This window comes from Pecten maximus, chromosome 9 (assembly GCF_902652985.1).
Source record: "Pecten maximus chromosome 9, xPecMax1.1, whole genome shotgun sequence".
Taxonomy (NCBI): domain Eukaryota; kingdom Metazoa; phylum Mollusca; class Bivalvia; order Pectinida; family Pectinidae; genus Pecten; species Pecten maximus.
The window spans coordinates 17,141,882-17,166,041 of record NC_047023.1 but is presented as its reverse complement, the minus strand read 5'-3'; the positions used below and the strand labels follow the sequence as shown (position 1 = coordinate 17,166,041).

The window sequence follows — 24,160 nt, the reverse complement described above, 5'->3', positions numbered from 1 at the left end:
AAAATAAGAATTAAGACAAATTATCATTATGTATTTATTGCAGCACTGTGATATACAGTATTTCAAAACAGAACTGCTGCAAAAGAGAATATTTACATAGTAAATAATTCATTATATAAAACATTATTTAGAAAATAAATATAGACTATTACTCCCACACAAATGCATTTTTACCTTTTGGTATAAAATAGTATTTCTGAAAATACACAAAAGCTGCAAGACACAAACAATTAAAGCACATAGTCAGGCGGGGTGATGGAGTATTGACACACCTATTGAACTTTTGTTTTCCCTCTAAAATTAGATTTTGTTATATACCCCCCCCCCCCCCCCCCCAAAGAACATGACAAATACTGCTGATGTTATTTAACATCAAAATATTGTGACAGATTTTTTTCAACTGATGTTAGTCAGTTTCTAAATTGTTAAAAGAGATAATCTTGATCAGTTTCTTTCCTGCAAATACTTTGGAGATTTTCCCCACAAAAACCGTTGGAAAGTTAAAATAAAATACTAGTATGTGAGAGCATAATTCAGACAATATGATATAATTATTATCTAAAGGGAAGTAATCCAGTATTTACAAAGATCAAAATTGGCCTAAGTCGCTGTACACCTTAAAGGGATATTCCACAAGAGCCCTTGTAAAAATGACTTTTTAGTACTATCGTCAGCATCAAAATTTATTTCCTACAATCAGTTTATCCAAGCAGGGATCGCAATTTCAGTGTTTCGTAAGGAATTTCTTGGCGTAATCCTTGTTGATTTTTATGTACATGTCAATTATATTGCAAGCCTTTTATGATACAAGTTGGCCACAAGATTATTTATAAATCAATCTAACTAGATCTGGGTATAAAGAAATTCTACAAATTTAATATTCTATGTTTGTTTATATGGCAAATTGAGGTGTACGATTTCCATAAAAACATAATTTACCAAGTAGATATTTAGTGCAATTTTCATAAAAATTGTCATATGAAATCTTAAATTGTGTGAAATATCCCTTTAAAAATGCCCAAATAAAGTATTTCAATACAAACATATTATATTAAATAAGGAAAAGATGTTAATTTGGTTTCTACGATATATCATTATTGAAAAATAACATAGGCACGACCATATTTGCTACACATTGTGTAAATACATGCTCATTACAAATTAGTTTTCCAATGAAAACACTTGATAAAGCAATTGGCTCATGACAAGTGGCGCCCAGTCTTCACCTGAATCCCTACAGCATAGCTGCAAATATTACATAAGCAAGCATTGTATTAATATACCTCCTCTTAATTTATAGGACACAAAATAAATATCACAATAATCATAATACATATATGATTAATAGAAATAATGGCTCTGCACTTTGAAATGATTTCATAATACTGGAAAAGGTGTTTTTCATTTGAATTATTTCAAATGTTTGTGAAATGCCCAGAATATCACAGTATCAATTTGGAATATATGGACATCATAGAATCAGAAAGCTGCAGGTTTAAGTGATCCTCTGATGTTACAGTAGATCTGTACATTCTCTACCATAACACATATGTACAGAGTGACCCATTGTTATTCCGATATATCCTGTCTTATCCAGATAATGATTCTTGTTAGGAGGATCAAAGACAAATGTAGTGTCTCACATCGTGTTCTCTTCCGTAAGATTCAGTGTACATTCAATGATCAATAAACAAAATCATGGCTCAAAAACCATAAACGATCATACTGACAACCTTATTTTAACACAACCTATTTTTAAGTGAAAAAATTGAATTCTGTCTCAATAATATCGCAGCTTTAACAATATCCAAAGAGCAAAATGGAAGATAAATGGATAGGTATTCAGAAGTTATAAATAGCTGGTATATCTTTATATGGTACAAACCTATGAAGGCAGAAAGGCCCTGCAGAAAAGTCTTCAAGTTTTTTTTTTTTTTTTTTTTTATATTTTCCTTTGAAAGAAATTCATGCTTTTACATTATTTTTTCTTGGTGTTCCCCGGCCCCCTCTCCCCTTTTTTTCAATATTGAAAATGCATGACTTCTCGTGTGACTTTCTGATACAATGGCATGAAGAACAAAAAAACTCCAGGATAATATTGGGCCTATATTTGGGATTTTTTATTAATTATTTTGCTGAAAATCTCATTAAAATTTTCAGAATGTACTAAATGACATAAGAAAATCCTATCCACTTTCTTCAAAACCTTATAATTCTCCCATAAGTTCATGACCCAGAATTATCCCTGAAAAAGTACATGTTTAAATGTAAACAATTGATAAAATGACATTGAGCATAATACAGTATATATATATAGATAAATGAATACTTTGTTGGAAACATATGTGATTGGGAACTCTCAACAAGAATTGTCAGAAGACAACATTAGTTTTTTTAAAAGTAGGTCAAAGGTCACGGTAAAGGTCAGCAGGACTGCAATTGCAGTACCTATGGAAAGGTCTTTTAACAAGGAACACACATGTCAAATACCTTAGCTGTATCATTAACTTTGACGTAACGCTATCTTATAAAAACTTTAACCTAGCTGTCTTAGAGACGACGACGACAACGCCAACACCAACACCGGTGCTATAGCAACAGCTACCCAGGACTTCATACCGACAAGCTAAAAACAAAACAGAAATACCTTAGGATTCAAACAGAAGAATATATGGAGACAGTATGTATTTTTGGGATGATCAACAAAAAAATATACACCTGATGTCTGTAACAGTCATCATTATAAATGAAAATAATCTGCATGAGTAACACATAGAGTAGTTCAAAAATGAAATGAAATATCCGACTCCATATATAAATCAAAGTTTGATTTCTATCTCACATCTTTTAAAACTTACATGGTATTGCTAAAATCAATTCCTCTCTAAATCTTATGCAGCACAGGTTTAATAGAGTAATTATATTTCAGAATATACTTAATTCAAAATCTTTACTTCCAGACTTGATGATAAATTTGTGATTGCAACATTTCTTTTACAATATTAACAGTAACTATATATATCATCAAAACTTATTCTCTTATGATAAGATAGTGATTAATTTCTTCGGTACTCCGGTTCCTCCCACAGTAAGACCCCTTACGCGCTTCGATTAGACCCAACAAGAGCGATTGATATAAGTTGGTTTTGCAAATGAAGTAAAATAAATAAAGTTCAATTTATTTTATTTTGAATTTTACAATATAAGATATACATACACATTCACACTCAACGTCCTCTTATACATACAAGCATTTACACTCTAAATGTAAAAGTGGTGATTTGTCTAGTGCAGCTTGTTGCTGACTGGGCAAGGGAACAGGGATTTCCTTATACACGTATGAAAATTACACTTCATTTTCTGGTAAAAAAATACGGTGTATCTATTATAAGCAAGATTTCGTTTTATTGAGAAAATTGAGAGTGAATAAATATATATTTCAGATATATATATCTACCAGAATGTCTTTTTGAATAAACACACATTTATGTATTAATCCAACATGTTTCATTCCTGACACAGACTTTGATTACAATGTGAATATGCAAGAAAGCATTTTAATTCAATGATTATACATTTGTATATATGTGTATTTTCCTTTATGACACTTATTTACAACGTTGTTATTATGACAGAATATCATCAATCGTCCTGTATGATAGTGTACAACACAGATGACATGGTGTATACTGGTTTTCAATCTGCCATCTGAATTTGTGAAATTTAATAATTAAGCTCAGACCTTCCTTTACTAGGATACTCTATATACATGTATACATAACATCATATTATAGAAAATTAAATAAATTTTCATCTAAATTATTTAATTTTTGCATTTATTTTTGCAGAAAACTCCAAATTCACACACTTGAATTTGTGGTTTTATAATTTACTATTATTCCATTCTATAAACTTTCATACTATACAATAGTTTCAAATCACTCTGAACACCCGACCTCCTGTTATGTCCCTCACATATTCAATATATAACACATGTTGTTATTGAATGATACATACCCATATCTACTAAGTCTCAGAAATGTTATGTCCCTGAACAGTTTTTATTGGTAAAAAAAATCACATCAGATTCAATAGAATTCTGGATTTATTTTTGAACGAGTCATTCGAGGATATATTAATATTATGTGCTTAAATTAAGCTGTGCCAGATGACATGAAGGCGTGCCTTGTTTAATTTGTGCCCCTTGTCTACAAGACACAGTCCAACAATTAACTGATATTGTTATAATTGACACATTAAATATACTGCTTTTATCTAATTTTTTTCATAAAAATTTTGACTTGAGAAAAAAAATATTAGTGCTGTTAAGAGATCTTGATTAAAAATCACTACAAAAAAAGTACAGTGATTTTGAATGTTAACATTATTTGCTGACCATAAAAATATAACAAAATCTGCAACAATATTTTTCCAGCAAAATAACATGACTAGACATCTATCATAGATTAGAAGTGTTTTAGAAACAGCAATTAGAACTCTATCCAGGCAAGTTGCTAGATAAGCAACATATACATCATATTGTATAATCATAAATCAGTTTCTGAACAATTCATAATAAAAATAACAAAACATCTGTTTTTAAAGATAAGACAACTCTCCCAAGCTTAAGACCAACATGTTCTGAAGCAGTAATTCTCCTGGGGGAATCTCTCACAAGTTTTCATCAGGAAATCTTTCCTCTCTTCCACTTAAGTAACTTCATTTACATTCACAGGATAAAAACTCCCTTTGAAGGCTTCTCCTTGATATTTTTGCTGTAGGAACATCTTCTGTGTGGTACCCTGACTTGCTGTAGGAACATCTTCTGTGTGGTACCCTGACTAACAATCAACATATCTGTCACAACAACACACAGCCGTAAGACTTTGGAGGGTATGTCTGTTTACATTACCAGTGGCGGGAGTTATCACCTTACTAGGACTCTAACATGATGTTGTTGTTGATGCTGGTTTAAAAGAGAATAGGTTTGTCTTTGGTTTTATCCAGAACAAACTGTGTGAATCTTTTCAAGAAGCGGGGGTACTCTCGTTTGTATACTGCTCGTAACACGGAGGCCGGGGCCCATCCACCGGGATTTACTACAAAATAGAAAGAGAAAAATGGTTTTACAACAGTTTCAATGAAATCTCACAACTTCAAACAATTTTTGTTTGTTTGCTTGCTTTATCCCCTGTGATCTGCTAGGGTCATTTTGAGGTAGAGTATCTTTGTTGTAGTTGGTGACTACCTCACTGAATAACATTTGGAAGGCCCGTCACATGCCATCCAAAGCAATTTTGGTAGAGTGTCTTGCACAAGGACACAACTACAACAGCTCAGACCGACATGTTTTTCGGGTTACCAAGAAACACAAACTGACATGGTTAGTGAGAGTCAAACTCTGAATCTCAGATCTTCACCCGAGGCCATGTGACCGGCCCTTTAACCAACTGAGCTACAATGTAGCAATACAAACTGCCAGTGTAAACAGGTCTTGACACTGTTATACTAAACAATATCTCTAAATCTTTTCGACACTGATCCCAGTTGGGACTGAGTTTTAAGGAACCAACACTTAAAGACAAAGTACTACAAATAATTCCTAATTTCAACATTTGGTCAAACATCCACATTGAACAGGACAAGAGTAACACCTATGTATATAGTATGGCCTACTTTAGGTATGCTTCACACTGCCATCCCATGATGTACTAACATACAAAATTTACCAACTGGAAGTGACGAAATACACAACATAAGCCCAGGACAAAGTTAATATCCATTAACAGAGACGCTGGTGACATAGGCAATATGTTGTACGTTACCTTCTTTTAAATCACGCCTTTTAAGGCAACATGTTTTAAATGAGACTTATGTATTTCTCTCTTATTTTACGAATGTTACACATTTTATGTTTGTTTATATATATGTATCAATTTCGTAATTAGACCCTTGGGTCTGTTGAACAAACAATAAATAAAGGAACAATATTCCAATTTGTCAATAGATATCACATGCAAAATTTCACTCTAGACTTAGCTTGTATTAATCATAGAATATTTACATATCCCTGAAACTATTTCACCTCCAATTTACATTTGCATACACAGCCATTACATATAGGATCAATAAGTTTTCATTTCATATGAAATTTTATGAAATGCGTCTTAGAAGTTTCTATTTTTGCAAGCCTTGGCGAGCAAAAGATATATCTTTGAGACAAGTTTCACAAAATGTGAAATGAAAACAAATATAAGATACTTTTATCACATAACTCAAAAAACTTATATTTTGACAGGTTTTAAAATCAAAATGTGGAGGATTTAATTAAAAGTAGACAGCCATTATGTTGTGCCATTCACAATTCATGACGTCACATCATTGTTCATATTATGACGTCACAATCAATTTCTGACTGGTATAGCCAATGAAAACTGTTCAGGGTATATTTAGTGACATACACAACAGGTGAAATCACTGGGTAACAAGCGGACTATCAATAGATATACTTACCATCAGCAGTGTAGCTAATTTTACACTTTATGTTGTCTCGTGTAATATCGCTGCCATCCTTTGGTGGCTCTATTATTGTTTCACATATCATCGCCACATTCATGGTTACTCGGACAAATTTGTTGGACTGAAAATAAACAAGAACTTCGATGAATTCACGATTGTCTGAAAATTGTTATGTATGCTGGGTAATAATTCAACAGTTATGCATTTGATTTTTGTTTTGTTTGTATTGAAGTAGTTGTCAAATGCTTTAATGAGTAGGTATTAAAATAATTAATGATTGTATTCTAATATATATCATGTATCTTGATCATCAAATATTTCTAAAATTTTTAGCTTATACTAATATCACTAACTCATTTGTTTTAATTTCTTGATGATAATAATTTGGACATCAGGCATCCAAAGCCCATGCTGACCAAGTTGGGAACAAATTAGTTCAAGCAAGGTTAAGAATTTCAAACCTTTTATAAAACTATTATCCCTCACTTAACAGGAAAATCTATTGTGATTCTTAATGATCCTGAACATTACAGAAAATTAACATTGATCAAAAATTATCCTTAACATGATAAAAAGTCACTAATTGAACTGCTATTAAAGTATATCATAAACTGTTATTAGTTAATATAATTAAATTGACCAATATTTATCGGGACTTTGGGGTGATTTAATACTTACTGGGACTTTAGAGTAATTCATTAGTTACTGGGACTTTAGGGTGATTCAATACTTACTGGGACTTTAGGCGATTCAATACTTACTGGGACTTTAGGGTGATTCAATGGACTTTAGGGCGATTCAATACTTACTGGGACTTTCGGGCGATTCAATACTTACTGGGACTTTAGGGTGATTCAATACTTACAAGGACTTTAGCGCGATTCAATACTTACTGGGACTTTAGGGTGATTCAATACTTACTGGGACTTTAGGCCATTCAAGACTTTCTGGGACTTTAGGGTGATTCAATGGACTTTAGGGTGATTCAATACTTACTGGGACTTTAGGGTGATTCAATGGACTTTAGGGCGATTAAATACTTACTGGGACTTTAGGATGTCTCAATACTTACTGGGACTTTAGGCGATTCAATACTTACTGGGACTTTAGGGTGATTCAATGGACTTTAGGGTGATTCAATACTTACTGGGACTTTAGGGTGATTCAATACTTACTGGGACTTTAGGGCGATTCAATACTTACTGGGACTTTAGGGTGATTCAATACTTACAAGGACTTTTATGCAATTCTGTACATATTGAGACTTTAGGATGTTTCAATACTTACTGGGACTTTAGGGTGATTAGTGGACACATTGACTACCAGCCAGCGGTCAGGAGTTTCGTCCTGAGAGCTTGGCACGTGACGGATGTGTGACCAGAAGAGAGCATCACGCTGAGAGGTCGGCCACACTCGCTTGATGATGTTATGACTAACAATGGTATCTTCAGAGTGTACCTCTGTCGCCACACTCGACTCCAGTGTAACTGGAAACAAGCAAATCGAAATCTTATAAATCAATTTGTCATAAGAATCTTTGTCACCAATAAGGACTCATTATAGGTTGACACAGTAAATTCATAGCTAGAAATGTAATACTTTGGTTATAGTGAAACTAATACCAGAAGATTTTTCCGTGTCAAATTGAAATAATAATACATTTGAGCTGATTTATCAGAAGCTTCTAGTAATCAAAACTTTCCTCAATACATAGACAAACAATGCTCTAAAGTTACTGTCTATAATGTATTCATGCAATTTATAATTAAAATACTGTGTGAAAATAAAGGAAGGCTTGAGCTGCAATCTTACCATCCCACTCCAGTCGGACGTCAATATCCCAGAAATAGTGACACACTTCATGTCCTGTGATACCCTGGTAATCATAAACACAATATACGATCAAAATACCCTGTTAGTCATAAACACAATATATTATCAAAATACCCTGTTAGTCATAAACACAATATACGATTATAAAATACCCTATTAGTCATAAACACAATATACCATCATAAAGTACCCTGTTAGTCATAAACACAATATACGATCAAAACACCCTGTTAGTCATAAACACAATATACGATCATAAAATACCCTGGTAATCGTAAACACAATATACGATCATAAAATACCCTGGTAATCGTAAACACAATATACGATCATAAAATACCCTAGTAATCGTAAAAACAATATACCATCATAAAATACCCTGGTAATCGTAAACACAAAATATGATCATAAAACAGACTAATCTATATAAATCTCAACTCTATAATACAAACATATAATTTATTTTGGAAAAGAAATTGAACCTCATTTGGAATCTTATTACGTGTAACATTGCATAACTTTTAAAGCTTTTTCTGCGACGTTCATCTTATAAAATGGAAGTTACAAAGCCTGCACTTCCTTACTGAGAGCTAAGATGTATACCATATCCCAGTCTTGACTAACTTTGTTGATTATTTTAGACGTACCGTAACTATGTGTGTGGCTTTGAGAGGATCGACGACTACCCCATCAATCTCAATCTCACGTTTGTAGACCTTGAGGTCTCCCTCCTCAGCAATAACCTGCCATGTGTCCTCCCCATCCTCACACTTCTCATCCATGCGCAGCAGGTGCTTGCTTACCTCATTATTAATCTGAAACAGAATCATATCAAAGTTACCCATCCCTCTGAAGTAATCTCCATGTAACTATCTTCCTGTAATAATTCCCCTGTAACAATCTTCCTGTAACAATTCCCCTGTAACAATCTTCCTGTAACAATTCCCCTGTAACAGCATCCCTGTAACAATCTCCCTGTAACAGCATCCCTGTAATAATCTCCCTGTAACAGCATCCCTGTGACAATTGCCATGTTATAATCCTCCTGTTACCCCCCCCCCCCCCCCCCAGGTTAACAGTCTCCCTGTAATACCCCCCCCCCCCCAAATTAACACCACCCTCCCCTCTGTCTGTAACAATCTCCATGTTACAAGCCCCTGTTACATATTCCCTGTAATAATCCCCTCTGTAATAATCTACCTGTAACCCCCCCCCCCCCCCCCCTTTATTAATCCGACGGGAAGTTAAAAATAACTAGTAAGAGGGTAATGTGTTGTGAATACTGCAGTAGAATGATGCATATTAACTCACAAATATCCTCTTGCTGTGTCCCTCACAAAGTAACTTATCCTATTATGTACATCTGTACACCCAAACAATATATGTCTCTCTAAGCAGTTCTGATGTTCAGAATTCTACTGAGTTTTTGATTTCCTTATACCATTTTGCAACCACTAGCATTTTTGTTTTTTTACTTAAAATGAAAAAGAACAATGTTTAAAAACTAGACCTATATATATATATTACAAGGATACTACCTACCTCCTGGTAAAGAGGGTTTGATGGTGATAAAGCAATGTTTGGAATCTCCTTCGTGACTTCTTCTGTTAATTTCCGTTGCTGTAAAGTAAATACAAGTTTCTATAGAAATAGCTTCAGTTTTAATTAGTTAAATTATGTGTCATTTCTTTAAAAGAATATATACATGTATATGTACTGTATCGAGTATAACTATAGGATAACTTTGGAGACACTATCGCTCAACTATTATTATTTTTCAGAAAAGAAATTCAACTAGTAGAACAGTTTGGTCTTGGTTTGGTTTAATTTGTTTAATGTCCTATCAACAGCTAAGGTCAGAGCATGAGAGGATTGTTGGAATTTGTTTCAATTATTTGCCGGAGAAGGCAAACAAGCTCTATAGGTAGCCCCATAACAAATTAAGTCCAAAACCTATCAGTTGTTTCTTAAAAACATTGGTAGATTCACATCTTTCTTCAGTTGGCTAATTTGCCTTTTTTCTTATTCTTTTAGTGGATAAGTATTAAAACAGGAAATTCTGTTTCCGTTTCCTTTGATATAATATATAGTGCTTGCAAAAATTGCAAGGTTTATCATCATCCTTCCCTGTATTGACTTTACATCCCTTGTAAACTGTACTCCATAATGTATACATTCCTACCTTCTCCTCCTCAACTTTTTCCTCCAGTTTGTCAAGACTTGCATCGACTGCATCAAAGAACTCATCCTCCTTGATAGCACAATGTGGCCCTTCCTAAAAACATAGTATTGTATTTAGTACATTCATATACTCTCAACAGTTCATGTTGTTTAGATGGAAAGCCTGATGCCCAACATTACATTTTCAGCTCACTATATATGCCAAACATTCTCGATAGCATTATGGATATTTTCCAACCAAACAGCCAGACGACCTGTACCCATCTGAATATAAACACTAACTTTCAATAATGGACTTACCTCAAAGTCTGGTCCACCAATCACAAGTCTTGGTTTACTTTGATCAGACACAGTGGTTTTGTAGACATCTTCCAGTTTTTTCCTCCTCTCAACCTCCTGTTACAAAGACATTAAAAGCTTATTACATTTAATGTACCAGCTTTATCAGAAGATCTACATGGCCAAAATCTTTATGTTCATATGCCGAGGAACATTATAAATTCTATAAAGTATGAACAATGATCTGCCATACTTTTTCCAGTCGTTTCCTCCATGCTTCCTCTCGTTGGGCCATCAGCTCCATACAGTGGGACAGAGTTGCTATGATACCAGCTGTGGTGGCTTTGAAGGTAAAGGACTCCCCTTTGAAGTCCACAGCATGTCCTCCATGTTGCTGCAGTATGGACGCTGTTGAGAAAACAAACAACTACATATATAGTGTTTCAAAGTATATTCTATAAGACAGGACATTGTAAACATGTTTTCTGAATTAATCAATGTTTCTTCGGAATAATTATGTCCTACCAGAAGCATAATTTTAAAATTCTACGAAACAAAACATGAAAGTCAACACAAAATAGTTACATCCTACCAAACATAGCTAAGATGACATCCTATTAAAACAAAGAGATAACATTAATACCTCAAACATTAACCCAATAGACCTCTGTGACTTCAAAGAGGATCTATTGTCACGTAAAAACAAAATTATGTCAAAAAACACACACACTCTGCACGCCAATTATGAAATAAGTATAGAGAACGCCAGACACATGAAATAAGTATAGAGAACGCCAGACACATGAAATAAGTATAGAGAACGCCAGTCACATTAAATAAGTATAGAGAACGCCAGACACATTAAATAAGTATAGAGAACGCCAGTCACATCTATTAAATATAAAAGACATTTTGTGACAGGTGAAGTTTTTCGTTAAACAGCAATGTCAATTTATTGGAAATGTTTTCGAGTCAAAGTGTAGAATGTTAATGACAGAGTTCGTTCAAAGTCAAATGCTGACTAGCGTACTAGTGTGCTTGTTAGTGGCACAAGTACCTACCAGATGGACCACCTGTAATGTTAAAAAGTTTATTCCTGATGAAATCATTGACTGTGGTCATAGAATATTAAATTTGAAAATATACTCATTAAGTGTCTTTTAAGGTTATTATATAAAAAAAGAAATTGAAAAAATCATTAACAATAAACATGCATTTGACTGGTACAGCTATCACTGATCCTAAACCAGATCATCAACTCATATCTAAACTTTCAATTAATCAATTAATTGGTCGAATTTGCATTTTGTCTAGCTTATTATTAGAACATGTATGATTTAGTCAGTTTTCTTTTCTTTTTACTAGACAGTAACCAACACTGTATTTACGACATGTCTCCTGACGCATGACAAAAACAGTGATGGTTGTGAAAGGGCATCTCTGAGCAGGCCAGTGATATCATTTATCCATTATCAAAGTATATTTCACATCCCAACTTTTATTTCTCATTTGATTAAATTGAGTTTTAAAATTATGTAAGATTATTGAGTTATATATTCACGAAATAAAGATATGACACATCTCAATGACGTCATTGGTATGTTGATTATTTTCGCTGGCGTTCAGAATTTGCGGATTTATTGGAAAAAGTGAATATAGCAAAATATAACCGCTATACAGTAATTTTCTATTGCTTAACAATTTGTAAGTGTAATTAAAATTTAGCATGTAGAACAAGACTCGAGTGCAAATCCTATTTCTTTCAGTTAATAAATTCAAGATATTCTGTCAAATTACGTACCTAAATCTTTTCCACTTGGACCTTGGAAGTGGACATTTGAGTGGTCTGCATCATTTTCATGAAGGTCATCTGGGTCACCAATATCATCAGGATCGGTCACTACAAAATCGACATAATATACAATTATACATGATGAAGTACCAAGAAAACTTCTTTCTTCATGATCAATTGTAACCAAAATAGATTTACTTCCCCTTACCTGTGAAAATACCCAGATGTATACTGCTATACTTTAATTCATATTCATGATCAGTCATCATGTTACTTAATGAAATTGTGGTAATTTCCATCATCCTCTCTTTGTCTTTCTGGTATAGATATGGAGCAGATAAAAAGTAATAAAATTAATATCCTTTCAAAGCAGTCTTAGTAAAACAATACAGGGTGCATGTAATCTGGTCAAACCTAATTGAATCCATTCATTAATTTTTGCAACAACCTTTTCATTTTTCTTTTTGCAACAAAACATCATGGTTATGAATATGTGTAGTCCTATTTCTAACCTAAACACTTCATGTGTCTTGGCTTTTTCTGAGGGCTTTTCGGGGCTGGTAACGGGCTCCATTCCCAATTGAAAGTATTTCATATTTAAGACAAATTCCCATAATTTACAGTTTATTCGACCTGAAAAAATCTTTCCCAATTCACCAATTTTCTTCCCAAAATGAGACAGAGGGCCCCATACCAAACCATTGAGAAAAGCCCTGTGTGTGATTTTAGTTTTAAAGTGTATCAGTTTATGTTCTGTGCTATCTTTCTTTATTCATACATACTTAATGATGTACTACATACTTAATGAGGTACTCTACTATATAAGACTTATCCTAGATCGCTGATCACATATATCGAACACTGATCATGAATGGGTCCATTCAAATTATACTCAAGGAGTCATATTCAATCATAAAACCACCAGTTTATAAGAAATCTAGTCCTAAGCAAAATTCCAGGAATTTTCAAGACTTTATATGCAGCCAACAATAGTAATCAACTCATCACTGGACAGTATTTTCCTGAAGACTACACAACTGCCTGGTTTGCATTTGATTTTAAATTCTAAACCAAAATATGTGAATATAGAGAAAGACAAATGTTCTTTTATTCATGCATGATAAACACCTATGTTTCTAGCCACATTGTAAGACACATTATGGACATTATGGTGTGAGTGACATTTGTACAGTACCATGGTATGTGTGTGACATTTGTACAGTACCACGGTATGTGTCACATTTGTATAGTACCATGGTATGTGTGTGACATTTGTACAGTACCATGGTACATGTGTCACATTTGTATAGTACCATGGTATGTGTGTGACATTTGTACAGTACCATGGTACGTGTGTCACATTTGTACAGTACCATGGTATGTGTGTGACGTTTGTACAGTACCATGGTATGTGTCACATTTGTACAGTACCATGGTATGTGTGTGACATTTGTACAGTACCATGGTATGTGTCACATTTGTACAGTACCATGGTATGTGTGTGACATTTGTACAGTACCATGGTATGTGTGTGACATTTGTACAGTACCATGGTACGTGTGTCACATTTGTACAGTACCATGGTATGTGTGTGACGTTTGTACAGTACCATGGTATGTGTCACATTTGTACAGTACCATGGTATGTGTGTGACATTTGTACAGTACCATGGTATGTGTCACATTTGTACAGTACCATGGTATGTGTGTGACATTTGTACAGTACCATGGTATGTGTGTGACATTTGTACAGTACCACGGTATGTGCGTGACATTTGTACAGTACCACGGTATGTGTGTCACATTTGTACAGTACCATGGTATGTGTGTCACATTTGTACAGTACCACGGTATGTGCGTGACATTTGTACAGTACCACGGTATGTGTGACACATTTGTACAGTACCACGGTATGTGTGTCACATTTGTACAGTACCATGGTACGTGTGTGACATATGTATAGTACCATGGTACGTGTGTCACATTTGTATAGTACCATGGTACATGTGTCACATTTGTACAGTACCACGGTATGTGTGTGACATTTGTACAGTACCATGGTATGTGTGTCACATTTGTACAATACCATGGTATGTGTCACATTTGTACAGTACCATGGTATGTGTGTCACATTTGTACAGTACCATGGTATGTGTCACATTTGTACAGTACCACGGTATGTGTGTGACATTTGTACAGTACCACGGTATGTGTGTGACATTTGTACAGTACCACGGTATGTGTGTCACATTTGTACAGTACCATGGTATGTGTGTGACATTTGTACAGTACCACGGTATGTGTGTCACATTTGTACAGTACCATGGTATGTGTCACATTTGTACAGTACCACGGTATGTGTGACATTTGTACAGTACCATGGTGTGTGTGACATTTGTACAGTACCACGGTATGTGTGACATTTGTACAGTACCATGGTGTGAGTGACATTTGTACAGTACCATGGTATGTGTCACATTTGTACAGTACCATGGTATGTGTGACATTTGTACAGTACCATGGTGTGTGTGACATTTGTACAGTACCACGGTATGTGTGTGACATTTGTACAGTACCACGGTATGTGTGTGACATTTGTACAGTACCATGGTATGTGTCACATTTGTACAGTACCATGGTATGTGTCACATTTGTACAGTACCATGGTATGTGTCACATTTGTACAGTACCACGGTATGTGTGTCACATTTGTACAGTACCATGGTATGTGTGTCACATTTGTACAATACCATGGTACGTGTGTCACATTTGTACAGTACCACGGTACGTGTGTCACATTTGTACAGTACCACGGTATGTGTGTGACATTTGTACAGTACCACGGTATGTGTGTCACATTTGTACAGTACCACGGTACGTGTGTCACATTTGTACAGTACCACGGTACGTGTGTCACATTTGTACAGTACTATGGTATATAAACAACTTACACTCCTGTATGGCTCCTTGGGAGACAGCCGAGGCACAGCTGTCGAAGTAGCTTTGGAGTGTATCAATTTGTCGACACAGGATATCACGGAACGTCTCCATCTCCGCAAGCTTTTCTTTGAGACCACGACCACGCTACAATAGTTATATAGCAATTCATCAATTATGGATAATAACAGTGATATTTGTCGAGTACATTTTTCCTTTCTAATTTTTCAACTCTATTCTTAGTGTTGACAACAGCACGATCTTAAATTCCTCCTGAAAAGAGTGTGGAATCTACTGACAGATTTGAAAACAAGGTGGGCCAACTGATCATTTTAAAATCATTCAATAAAACTTACAAAGATATAGCCTGATGTGCGCCTACTAACTTTTTTTTTGACTCACTTTGAATTAAAGCCTGCAGACTCATCAACTTCTAACAATAAAGGATGAAGCGTAAGTTCTCACTGCCAGTCTCACTTCTAACAAGTTTTACCTTACTAGTATTATAGCTTATAAGGAAGATAAGGAAGACACTAATGCTAGTTGGTCCTGTTATATGATCTTAATGTTTATTGTATTTCGTTATGTATTAGACTAATTAGTACGACACATTTGCAAGTCATTTACTGTAGGGAGATGGCTTAAAGTAAGAGAGCACTCTTGTTGCCAAATCTCTCTATTCAGTTGTTGTATATATATTGACCAATATATTGTAAATATTTTTGGCTACAAAATACTGTTTAAACCAAGGACGATTTGAAAGCAGCTGTTGGCTAAAAATTGATGTTTACCATCCAGTTCTGAAGTTTTCATTATTAAAGTGGAGCTTTTAATTTCATCATCTCTCTTGAAGTTATTAACCACCTTGATCAACTCACCTTGAATGAGGAAGTAGAGGCAGTGGAGAGACTGGCTGCCGAGGTGAGGGATATCATAGATCCATGACGACGGAGGTTATTCTCACTTCCATATCCAGATTCGGCCTGCTGCAAAGGAGATGATATTGAACTGTTTGATTTCTCTAAATAGTATATCAAACTTTGAATACAACATTATAAACTCCTCCTCTATAACCAGCTAATTGACCGGAAGAACATGTTTATATTAACTGGTAAGGTAAAATCATTACAGTTTCTGACTGAGTTGCCTTACTCCAGCATATCCCATGTACTAAATGTTAATTCCCAAACTGATTTGTATCAGTGTCAAACAAGGCACAGAGCTAGATGCACCACAATGCATTTACAATTAAGAAATTTTGTTCTGCTCAGAACACAGAATATTTAGTTCTACTTTCAATTAATGATTTACTGAAAATTAAATGTGCTTAAATTCTTGATCATGTAAATTTAATGACATGCATAACAACAAAATGAACTCAATTATATAAGACTTTGTTAAAACAAAATGTTAATTGAAAAAGGCCACACAACAAAATACAGAACTCATAGTTTTGTTAACAAGATAACCATAGAGCCCTATAGCTAGTCCTATATGAGAGGGAGTGATCCTCCAATACCTTATCATGCATGTTAGTTGTCATATTAAGGAACCCTTTTAGTAAAAAAACAGTTAATGTCTCTTCTGTCACGGTTTTGAAATATTTCTATATCAGGGTTATAAATCATAGGATATTTGGTCATGATTTTGAGATTCCAAGAAAATTGTCATTAAAATTAAGTTTAATATGTAGGCACAAGGCCACAAACCATTCAGGTACTGGTAAGTAGGTTAACGGGACAGACAGGATACAAAACATACATTTCATTGGCCTTTATCAGGTAGCATGAAGAAGTCACAACCATATATGGTTTCTATTTGACGGCATTTGAAATATTATGTAATGATGTAGAGTATGATAATAAGGACTGTCTGAGAACAACACAATATAACACCACAATCAATACTATTTCTACTTAATATGGATATCAATATAATTATATAAAATCAAAATGACCCAGAATATGTACATGCTTAAGCTTGTATACATTATCACATAACTGGCTTGTTCTGCCATATCATATGGCTATATATCATCAATATCTTTTAATTATGACACATACATGCAATAAGGCAATTTTTTGTGACATCATAACTGATTTCAATTTTTTTTATCACAATTATTAACTATATGATGTTGTATGATTGTCTCTGTAGAGAAAAACATACTGTATACTCTTAGTTGAAACTGAGATTGTCTTATCGTATAAAAAATAATTTGAGAGTATGAGCTATATGTGATAAACAGAATCTTGCACTTGTGGCTATACTTCATATGGAATTTAATAATAACTGTTCAATGATTTGATACACATGCCACTTGCATAAAAGCTCAGGACATTTGAAATTATTGAATTTGTTTAATAAATTCCATATGACATAGCCACTCATGTAAGTTCCTCATATGTATTAAAACATGAAACTAAAAATTGAAAACAATCAAACAATGTAAAACTTATTAATTATAAATCAAAATCCTTAGGGGGTAGGTCTAGTGCATGTGGGTCCAAGACAGGAAACAAGCATGAAATTACTGTATAACTTGAAATGATAGTGTGAAGTATGGAGCTTTTGAATTGTTTCATGGGTACATTATATTTTACAAACTTCATGGTTAGCCCATGGCCATGTACCAATTGCAATAATATAACAATAATACACACTAAGATATATGTTGTATTTATATTCATGATTCCATAGCAACCACAAAAACAATGGAGTTTATACACAACAAAAATTTCAAGCTATACAGCTGTACATGTATCTAAGTTAGATATACCTATAATACAGATAATTGTAAACAAGTTTTTTTTAAAACTTTGAATTACATATGCATGTAGATATTTTTTGAACTTTGAATTAGATATGAAGTGCAGTGTTCATGCCAGGTGTAGAAAGATTAAATATCCTGAGTATTGATAACAAGGAAAGGAAAAAAAAGGTCCTGTGGGAAATGCTTGGTAGAATCTGTCAGTATTGAGTTCTACATCATAGAACAATGAACAGGTATAATAAATACTGGAAAGATTAAGTAACAAAACAGATCAGCAAATAACGGGCTTCATCACCAAATTAAAGGGACTTTTAGGCAATTGTTAAAGCGTAAGATTAACTGAATCATCATACTCAACAAGTGACCCATTTATTATGTACCAAGTCAATGAGAAGTAGCAATTAACAAAATTCAACAGACAAAATCCAAGATGGCCACAACACCAGTCATCCTTTTAGTGTTTTTTCATCAATCAGTCTAAAATTAAATACCAGTAGGCTTATATAAAGGGAACAGACATTATTTATTAAATTAAGTTTAATTGAAGTTGAAACATCACTTGAACTCATAATGACTTTAATTATACACCAGATTTAATATTACAGAAATGTACTTAGCGATATGGGGTTGATTAAAACCTATGTTTTTTTTATTAATTAGTCATTGTTAATTAGCCAATCAAATCCAAACACTGATGTTAGTGCTTATTTATTCAAACTGTAAAGACAATGTTGCTTCTAAATCCTATTTCAAAATTCCTCAAAAGAGTTAAATAAATTTAGAAATACATGTATCAGCATATAGTTTTATAAATTCAGATATGGAACATTGAATATATCTTACACGCATTAGGCAGTAAATCTAATTAAATTTGGTAAAAATAATTATGTTTTGATTAAGATGTAATTATGCATTTAGCCAGCTTGTGAAATATTTTTGAAAACAGGGCTATAATTTCACTCTGTCTGGCATAGAGGTATACTGTAAATGGAACTTTCAATCATTTTTACACGCATCACTGTCTTAAGTTTCCTGTTTTCAGAGGTTATAGACTATGAACAGACAAAACGGGAAATAAACAGTGAACGTTAATCAATGAAAACAATATCAACACGATATCAAATTTTCACAATATTACATAGGTTCAAAGGAGAATACTTTTTTTCTAAAGAGAATCACATCAAGAAAAAGGATTAATTTCCTTGGAATAAAGATGTGAATTATTGGGTAGTTGTGACTCCTTCAATACAAGTACCTCAACCTCTATGTTATGAAATACCCTGTGTAAATCGATGGCATTAATCCACTGAAGTCTCTCCTCTTCCGACCCGCTTCGTAGGTACCAAACACAGTCATTGACCGTCACGTCAAACCGGCACTCATCAAACTGGTGCGGCTATAACAAATATTTAATGATTTAGTCATATATCTAGTTATATACAGACACATTATATATATCATATAATTTCATGGTGACATATATACATATACATATAGATTTAATATACAGAGTAAGGTGTACATAAAATAATCTATGTAATTATGATAAAGTAATAATGATTGTGTATTAATGAACTTTGCTGTGAATGATGTAATATTTCATCCAATTCATTCTAACAACCATATAGTAATCACATCTGAAATCAAATACATGCACTATATATATAGTATGTAAATTATATTGCAAACATCTTCAATGTTAATCCTCTCTATATTTTGTACATTGACCTGTATTCAATATTGGCAACTGCAATCAGATGCTTATATATATATACAAGCATCATTCTGGTTGGACAATATAGAAAGTAGAACATGAAAACCTGTATAGACATATAAACAGGTGATGGATCTCGTACAGATATAACACATGCAAAGCTCTGTCAGCTTGCACATGTTTTACTATGGTAGATATATATCCCCTTTACATGCCTTTATGCCAATCTTTTGCTGGATCTTTTCAATCAAATGTATCTTGAAGATAATGATAGTGTCATTCGCTTTTAATTATTACTTCAAATTCCAAAATGTCCCTTTTTCTTGCTAATTTTGTCTGCCTTGTTTTGCTTCAGAACGTCTACACGTTGAATTGGTAGGTAGAACGTCTACATGTACACCTTGAATACATATCTCTGTGCAGGCATCTCATTGATAATCAATATGTATACTAGCCAAATTCATCTCCACGTTGGAAAATAGAATTAATTTTTTTTTATTATTTAAAGTCTTTAACATTTTTCATATATTCAGTCAGGGTGTGGTATTAACAGAGAGTTGCTATATAGAAAAAAATTATGAAAAAAATATCAGTTTTATTCTGATGTTAGGGGCATGTGTGCAGTAGCTTCGGCAATTGAAGATTGTAAAATGAACAGATAATAGTTAAATTGTTTATAAACTAGGACCCTAGATAAATCCTTATTGTTAATTATAAAATTTCACCATTAAATTTTGCACATGGCTATTTATCATATGCTGTACAAAGTTTAGTGTCGAGGGTCAACAGCATCTGGCTGTATCATTTTCCCATATGGCTATACTATGGCCTTCACATGATACAGTCCAGCCCTAGGTCAGTACGTAGCAGCTGATAACTTACTTGGTACAGCAAAGATTACTAAAGAGTTTGTTTATAACCCACTAAATACTGTATCTAACAGTGATATCCAGACTTCAGACCATTGGCAAAAATTCCTTACATTTTTTTCACTTGTACTGTACTTCAAATAAATTCTAATCACATATCGTTACTTGCAGTCTGCATTGGCAGCTAGCCATAATGAATGAAATGTTTGTAGAAAAACCACCATTCATGTATATACATCATGTACATGTAAGCAACTTAACTACAGATTATTTGACAATGGTGAAATGAAGATATTACTTTTCCTTCAGAATTTTACTTTTAATTAAAATAATACTATGATGAAATCAAATCTTCAATTCATGTCAAACATACATTATTGAGAGTTCACAAACATTGATAACATTGATATATTTTATCCTTATATATATAACAAGAGCATTGCAAACATGCATAATATGCCTATCTAACCCTATAATAATTTCAAGCCAAAAAAATTGCCCAAACAAAAACCATTCTCACAAAATGAATTCAAATATACCATCACTGTAAAACCATTCAAACAGAAATCATTTTTACAAAATGAATTCATACTATCATTGTTAATTGAGATGTCGACCCCACAAGAACATATATAATATGTAATATAATGCCAACTAATTAAGACATTATCTGACTTAACTGTAGTCCACTAAGAAACTTGTTCCAAAACTTTAACCAAATGTTGACAGACGGTTGGATGGATATATATACATGTATATTCACAAATTGATTACCTCCCTTTATCAAGTATTTGCTTGATAGCAAGCTACTACATCTCGACTTTAAGTCCTTTGTAAATAACCAAACAAACTTCAGGGAATGAAGCACATACACATATAAATGGATGGTAGGTTTTGCAGAAACACTGGTAATTCTTATACTTTTGTATGTAACCAGCATCTACTAATATAATCACATGTTGTATGTTAACAGTTACAGGATTGTTATTAGTTAAACTAATAATTTGGCAACCAAGCAGTATCATTGGAAACATTTTCCTTTCATATCACGAATCAATAAAAAAAATTAAGCTAAATATAAATCATCATTGCTTCATAATAATCCTATTATGACCGTATACTTATTGAATTAATGTTCATAATAAATCATTTTTTGCTAACAAAATTCAACTTACAAAAAAAGTATACACTTCCTCTTTACATTCACCATCATGAGTGCAGTTACTCACTTGGATATGTGTTGTAGTACTATTAATCTATTGTTCATGTTTATAAAGAAATAGTAGACAAGTAAAACAATCATATTTTACCAAATAGTTAATTAAAAAAAATAATGATCCATGAGATTTGATCGGGTGGAGCCGGAGGGGTGGTTCAAAAATACCTCGAGTCTGGCGCGAGATCGTTTTTTAACTGAAATTTACATGGACATGTCCATGTTCCTCAAAAAACCCTTTCGCTTAATGTAATGTGAAGAAAAAATTGTTCCGTTCTGGACGTGTCTGCACGAAATGAAACGAAAACCCAGTGACCCGTGAAAATTACACACCCGAAATATTGACAGTGTTGACTACTTACTGACACGCTTGCTTTGGCAAGACTAACTGCCCCACGGCATCCAAACGCTGTATCATTTGCTGATTTGTAATAACTCAGGGTTCCTTCTTTTAATACAATATATCTGTCCTGCCACCCGTGTAAATAATTTGTCCATTTACTAAGTATACCCTGAATTTCGGGCAGTGCCGGTTCATAATCGGAATCTTCATTGTCTTCATCATCCGTCAGACTCAAAGCGTCTGTTTTCTCTTCAGTCATCTCAACTAATGGGTTTGATTCAGATATTCCACATTTGGTTGACTGATATCTTGGCAACCATTAATAACATGACTCAAACACATCGAACTCCTCTCATCTCGTTAAGTCCGGACGCCATGATGATGTCATGGAGGAAGTGAGACCGCAAACGCCCCCTAATTAAAAACGAAGGGAAACAACTCTTATATGTTGGGAGGTCGTTGCACTCGTCTGCTAATACTGTATACATACAATTACTTTCAACACAGGTCTCTGCTGAAAGAAGGTTGTAAACCAGACAATAATGACCCTAAAGCTTTTGTTATGAAGTTTTTCAATTGTAAGCAAACATCTTTAGGGTCGACGTCCAGCATAGTGAATCGGTACTATTTCAAGTTCTGGTGGGCTGATTGAGTTCTAGACAAACCTAATGACTATTATTCCCATAAACAACTATAGGACCTTTAATTTCTGTTTTTCTCAGAGAGTAAAACAATGCGCTTATTAACATGTAACAGGGCTTAGATATACATACACATAGATATCGATGCATAGAACCCTGCATGCAGTAACCCCCCCCCCCCCCCCCCCCCCAAAAAAAAAAAATAAATAAAAACAAAAGCAAACAGAACATGATCTATGCTTACCTCAGAATCGTGAGGGCAAATGTTTTAAATAAACCATATGCTTACCCGGAAATAATTGAAAATACACAAGATTGATGTAATAGGCCTTTGACAATGATGCCCAGAAGAGTAAGCGTCTTCTGCTAACTATATTGATATTCTCAAGATATGGTACGCTATTTATCCTACACTCATTAAACAATAATCTGTACATTTGTGTATTTTTTATGGCTTGATATACTTAGTACAACAAACGACTGGTTTAACACTTTTTTCATTATTCCGCATATAATGTTTGAATAAAACCAAGTTGAGTCATATGGCGCAGGAAGGATGTCATAATCAAATATTTTTGCTTAAGCAAAATTATTTTTGCCGTAGGCAGAAATCGAATTTTGCCTAGGCAAAAATAAAATATTGCCTAGGCAAAATTATGTCTGCCTAGGCAAAAATCGAATATTGCTTAGGCAAAAATATTTATGCCAGGGCAATATTCGATTTCTGCCTAGGCAATAACTCGAAACAAAATTATTTTTGCCTAGGCAAAAATCGAATATTGCCTTGGCAGAAATATTTTTGCCTAAGCAATATTCGATTTATGTATGACATCCTTCCCGCGCCATAAAGTCAGGCATTGGTCCCGTACACTTAACAATGAATTTAACGTGGATCGTTAATGAGCTCAGCTTAAAACCACATAGAGAAGCGGCATTTAATTAATTAAATTGAACCTATCTCTAATTGAATATTGAACCTATCTCTAATTGAATTGAACCTATCTCTAATTGAATATTGAACCTATCTCTAATTGAATTGAGCCTATCTCTAATTTAATTGAACC

The 24,160-nt window shown here is 33.8% G+C and overlaps 1 protein-coding gene across 6 annotated transcripts; it reads right to left on the bottom strand.

Annotated features, from left to right (window-relative positions):
- Positions 1-322: 322 nt before the first annotated feature.
- LOC117334422 (ceramide transfer protein-like) lies at positions 323-22,859 on the bottom strand. Of its 6 annotated transcripts, none has more exons than XM_033894036.1 (15): positions 22,475-22,859; positions 19,569-19,709; positions 16,419-16,526; positions 15,555-15,687; positions 12,614-12,712; positions 11,874-11,885; positions 11,066-11,220; positions 10,834-10,929; positions 10,535-10,627; positions 9,895-9,972; positions 9,000-9,167; positions 8,332-8,395; positions 7,807-8,006; positions 6,514-6,640; positions 323-5,099 (listed from the first exon to the last, which is right to left on the bottom strand). In XM_033894036.1, the coding sequence occupies exons 1-15, from the start codon at positions 22,712-22,714 to the stop codon at positions 4,972-4,974; spliced, it is 1,842 nt and encodes a 613-aa protein (XP_033749927.1). In that variant the 5' UTR covers positions 22,715-22,859; the 3' UTR covers positions 323-4,971. The 6 variants fall into 6 exon arrangements, with proteins under 6 accessions (XP_033749927.1, XP_033749928.1, XP_033749931.1 ...); XM_033894037.1 differs by having other exon boundaries at positions 16,419-16,523; XM_033894040.1 differs by having other exon boundaries at positions 16,419-16,523; positions 19,593-19,709.
- Between the last annotated feature and the right edge of the window lie 1,301 nt (positions 22,860-24,160).

What these genes read in the sequence shown, in the direction of transcription:
- LOC117334422 (XM_033894036.1), bottom strand. Translation starts at nt 22,714, where the DNA reads ATGACTGAAGAGAAAACAGACGCTTTGAGTCTGACGGATGATGAAGAC. An exon ending in TTGCCAAAGCAAGCGTGTCA is followed by an intron (nt 19,710 to 22,474) that starts GTAAGTAGTCAA and finishes TATTTGTTATAG; the next exon opens with CCGCACCAGTTTGATGAGTG. An exon ending in TTCATAACATAGAGGTTGAG is followed by an intron (nt 16,527 to 19,568) that starts GTACTTGTATTG and finishes TCTCCTTTGCAG; the next exon opens with CAGGCCGAATCTGGATATGG.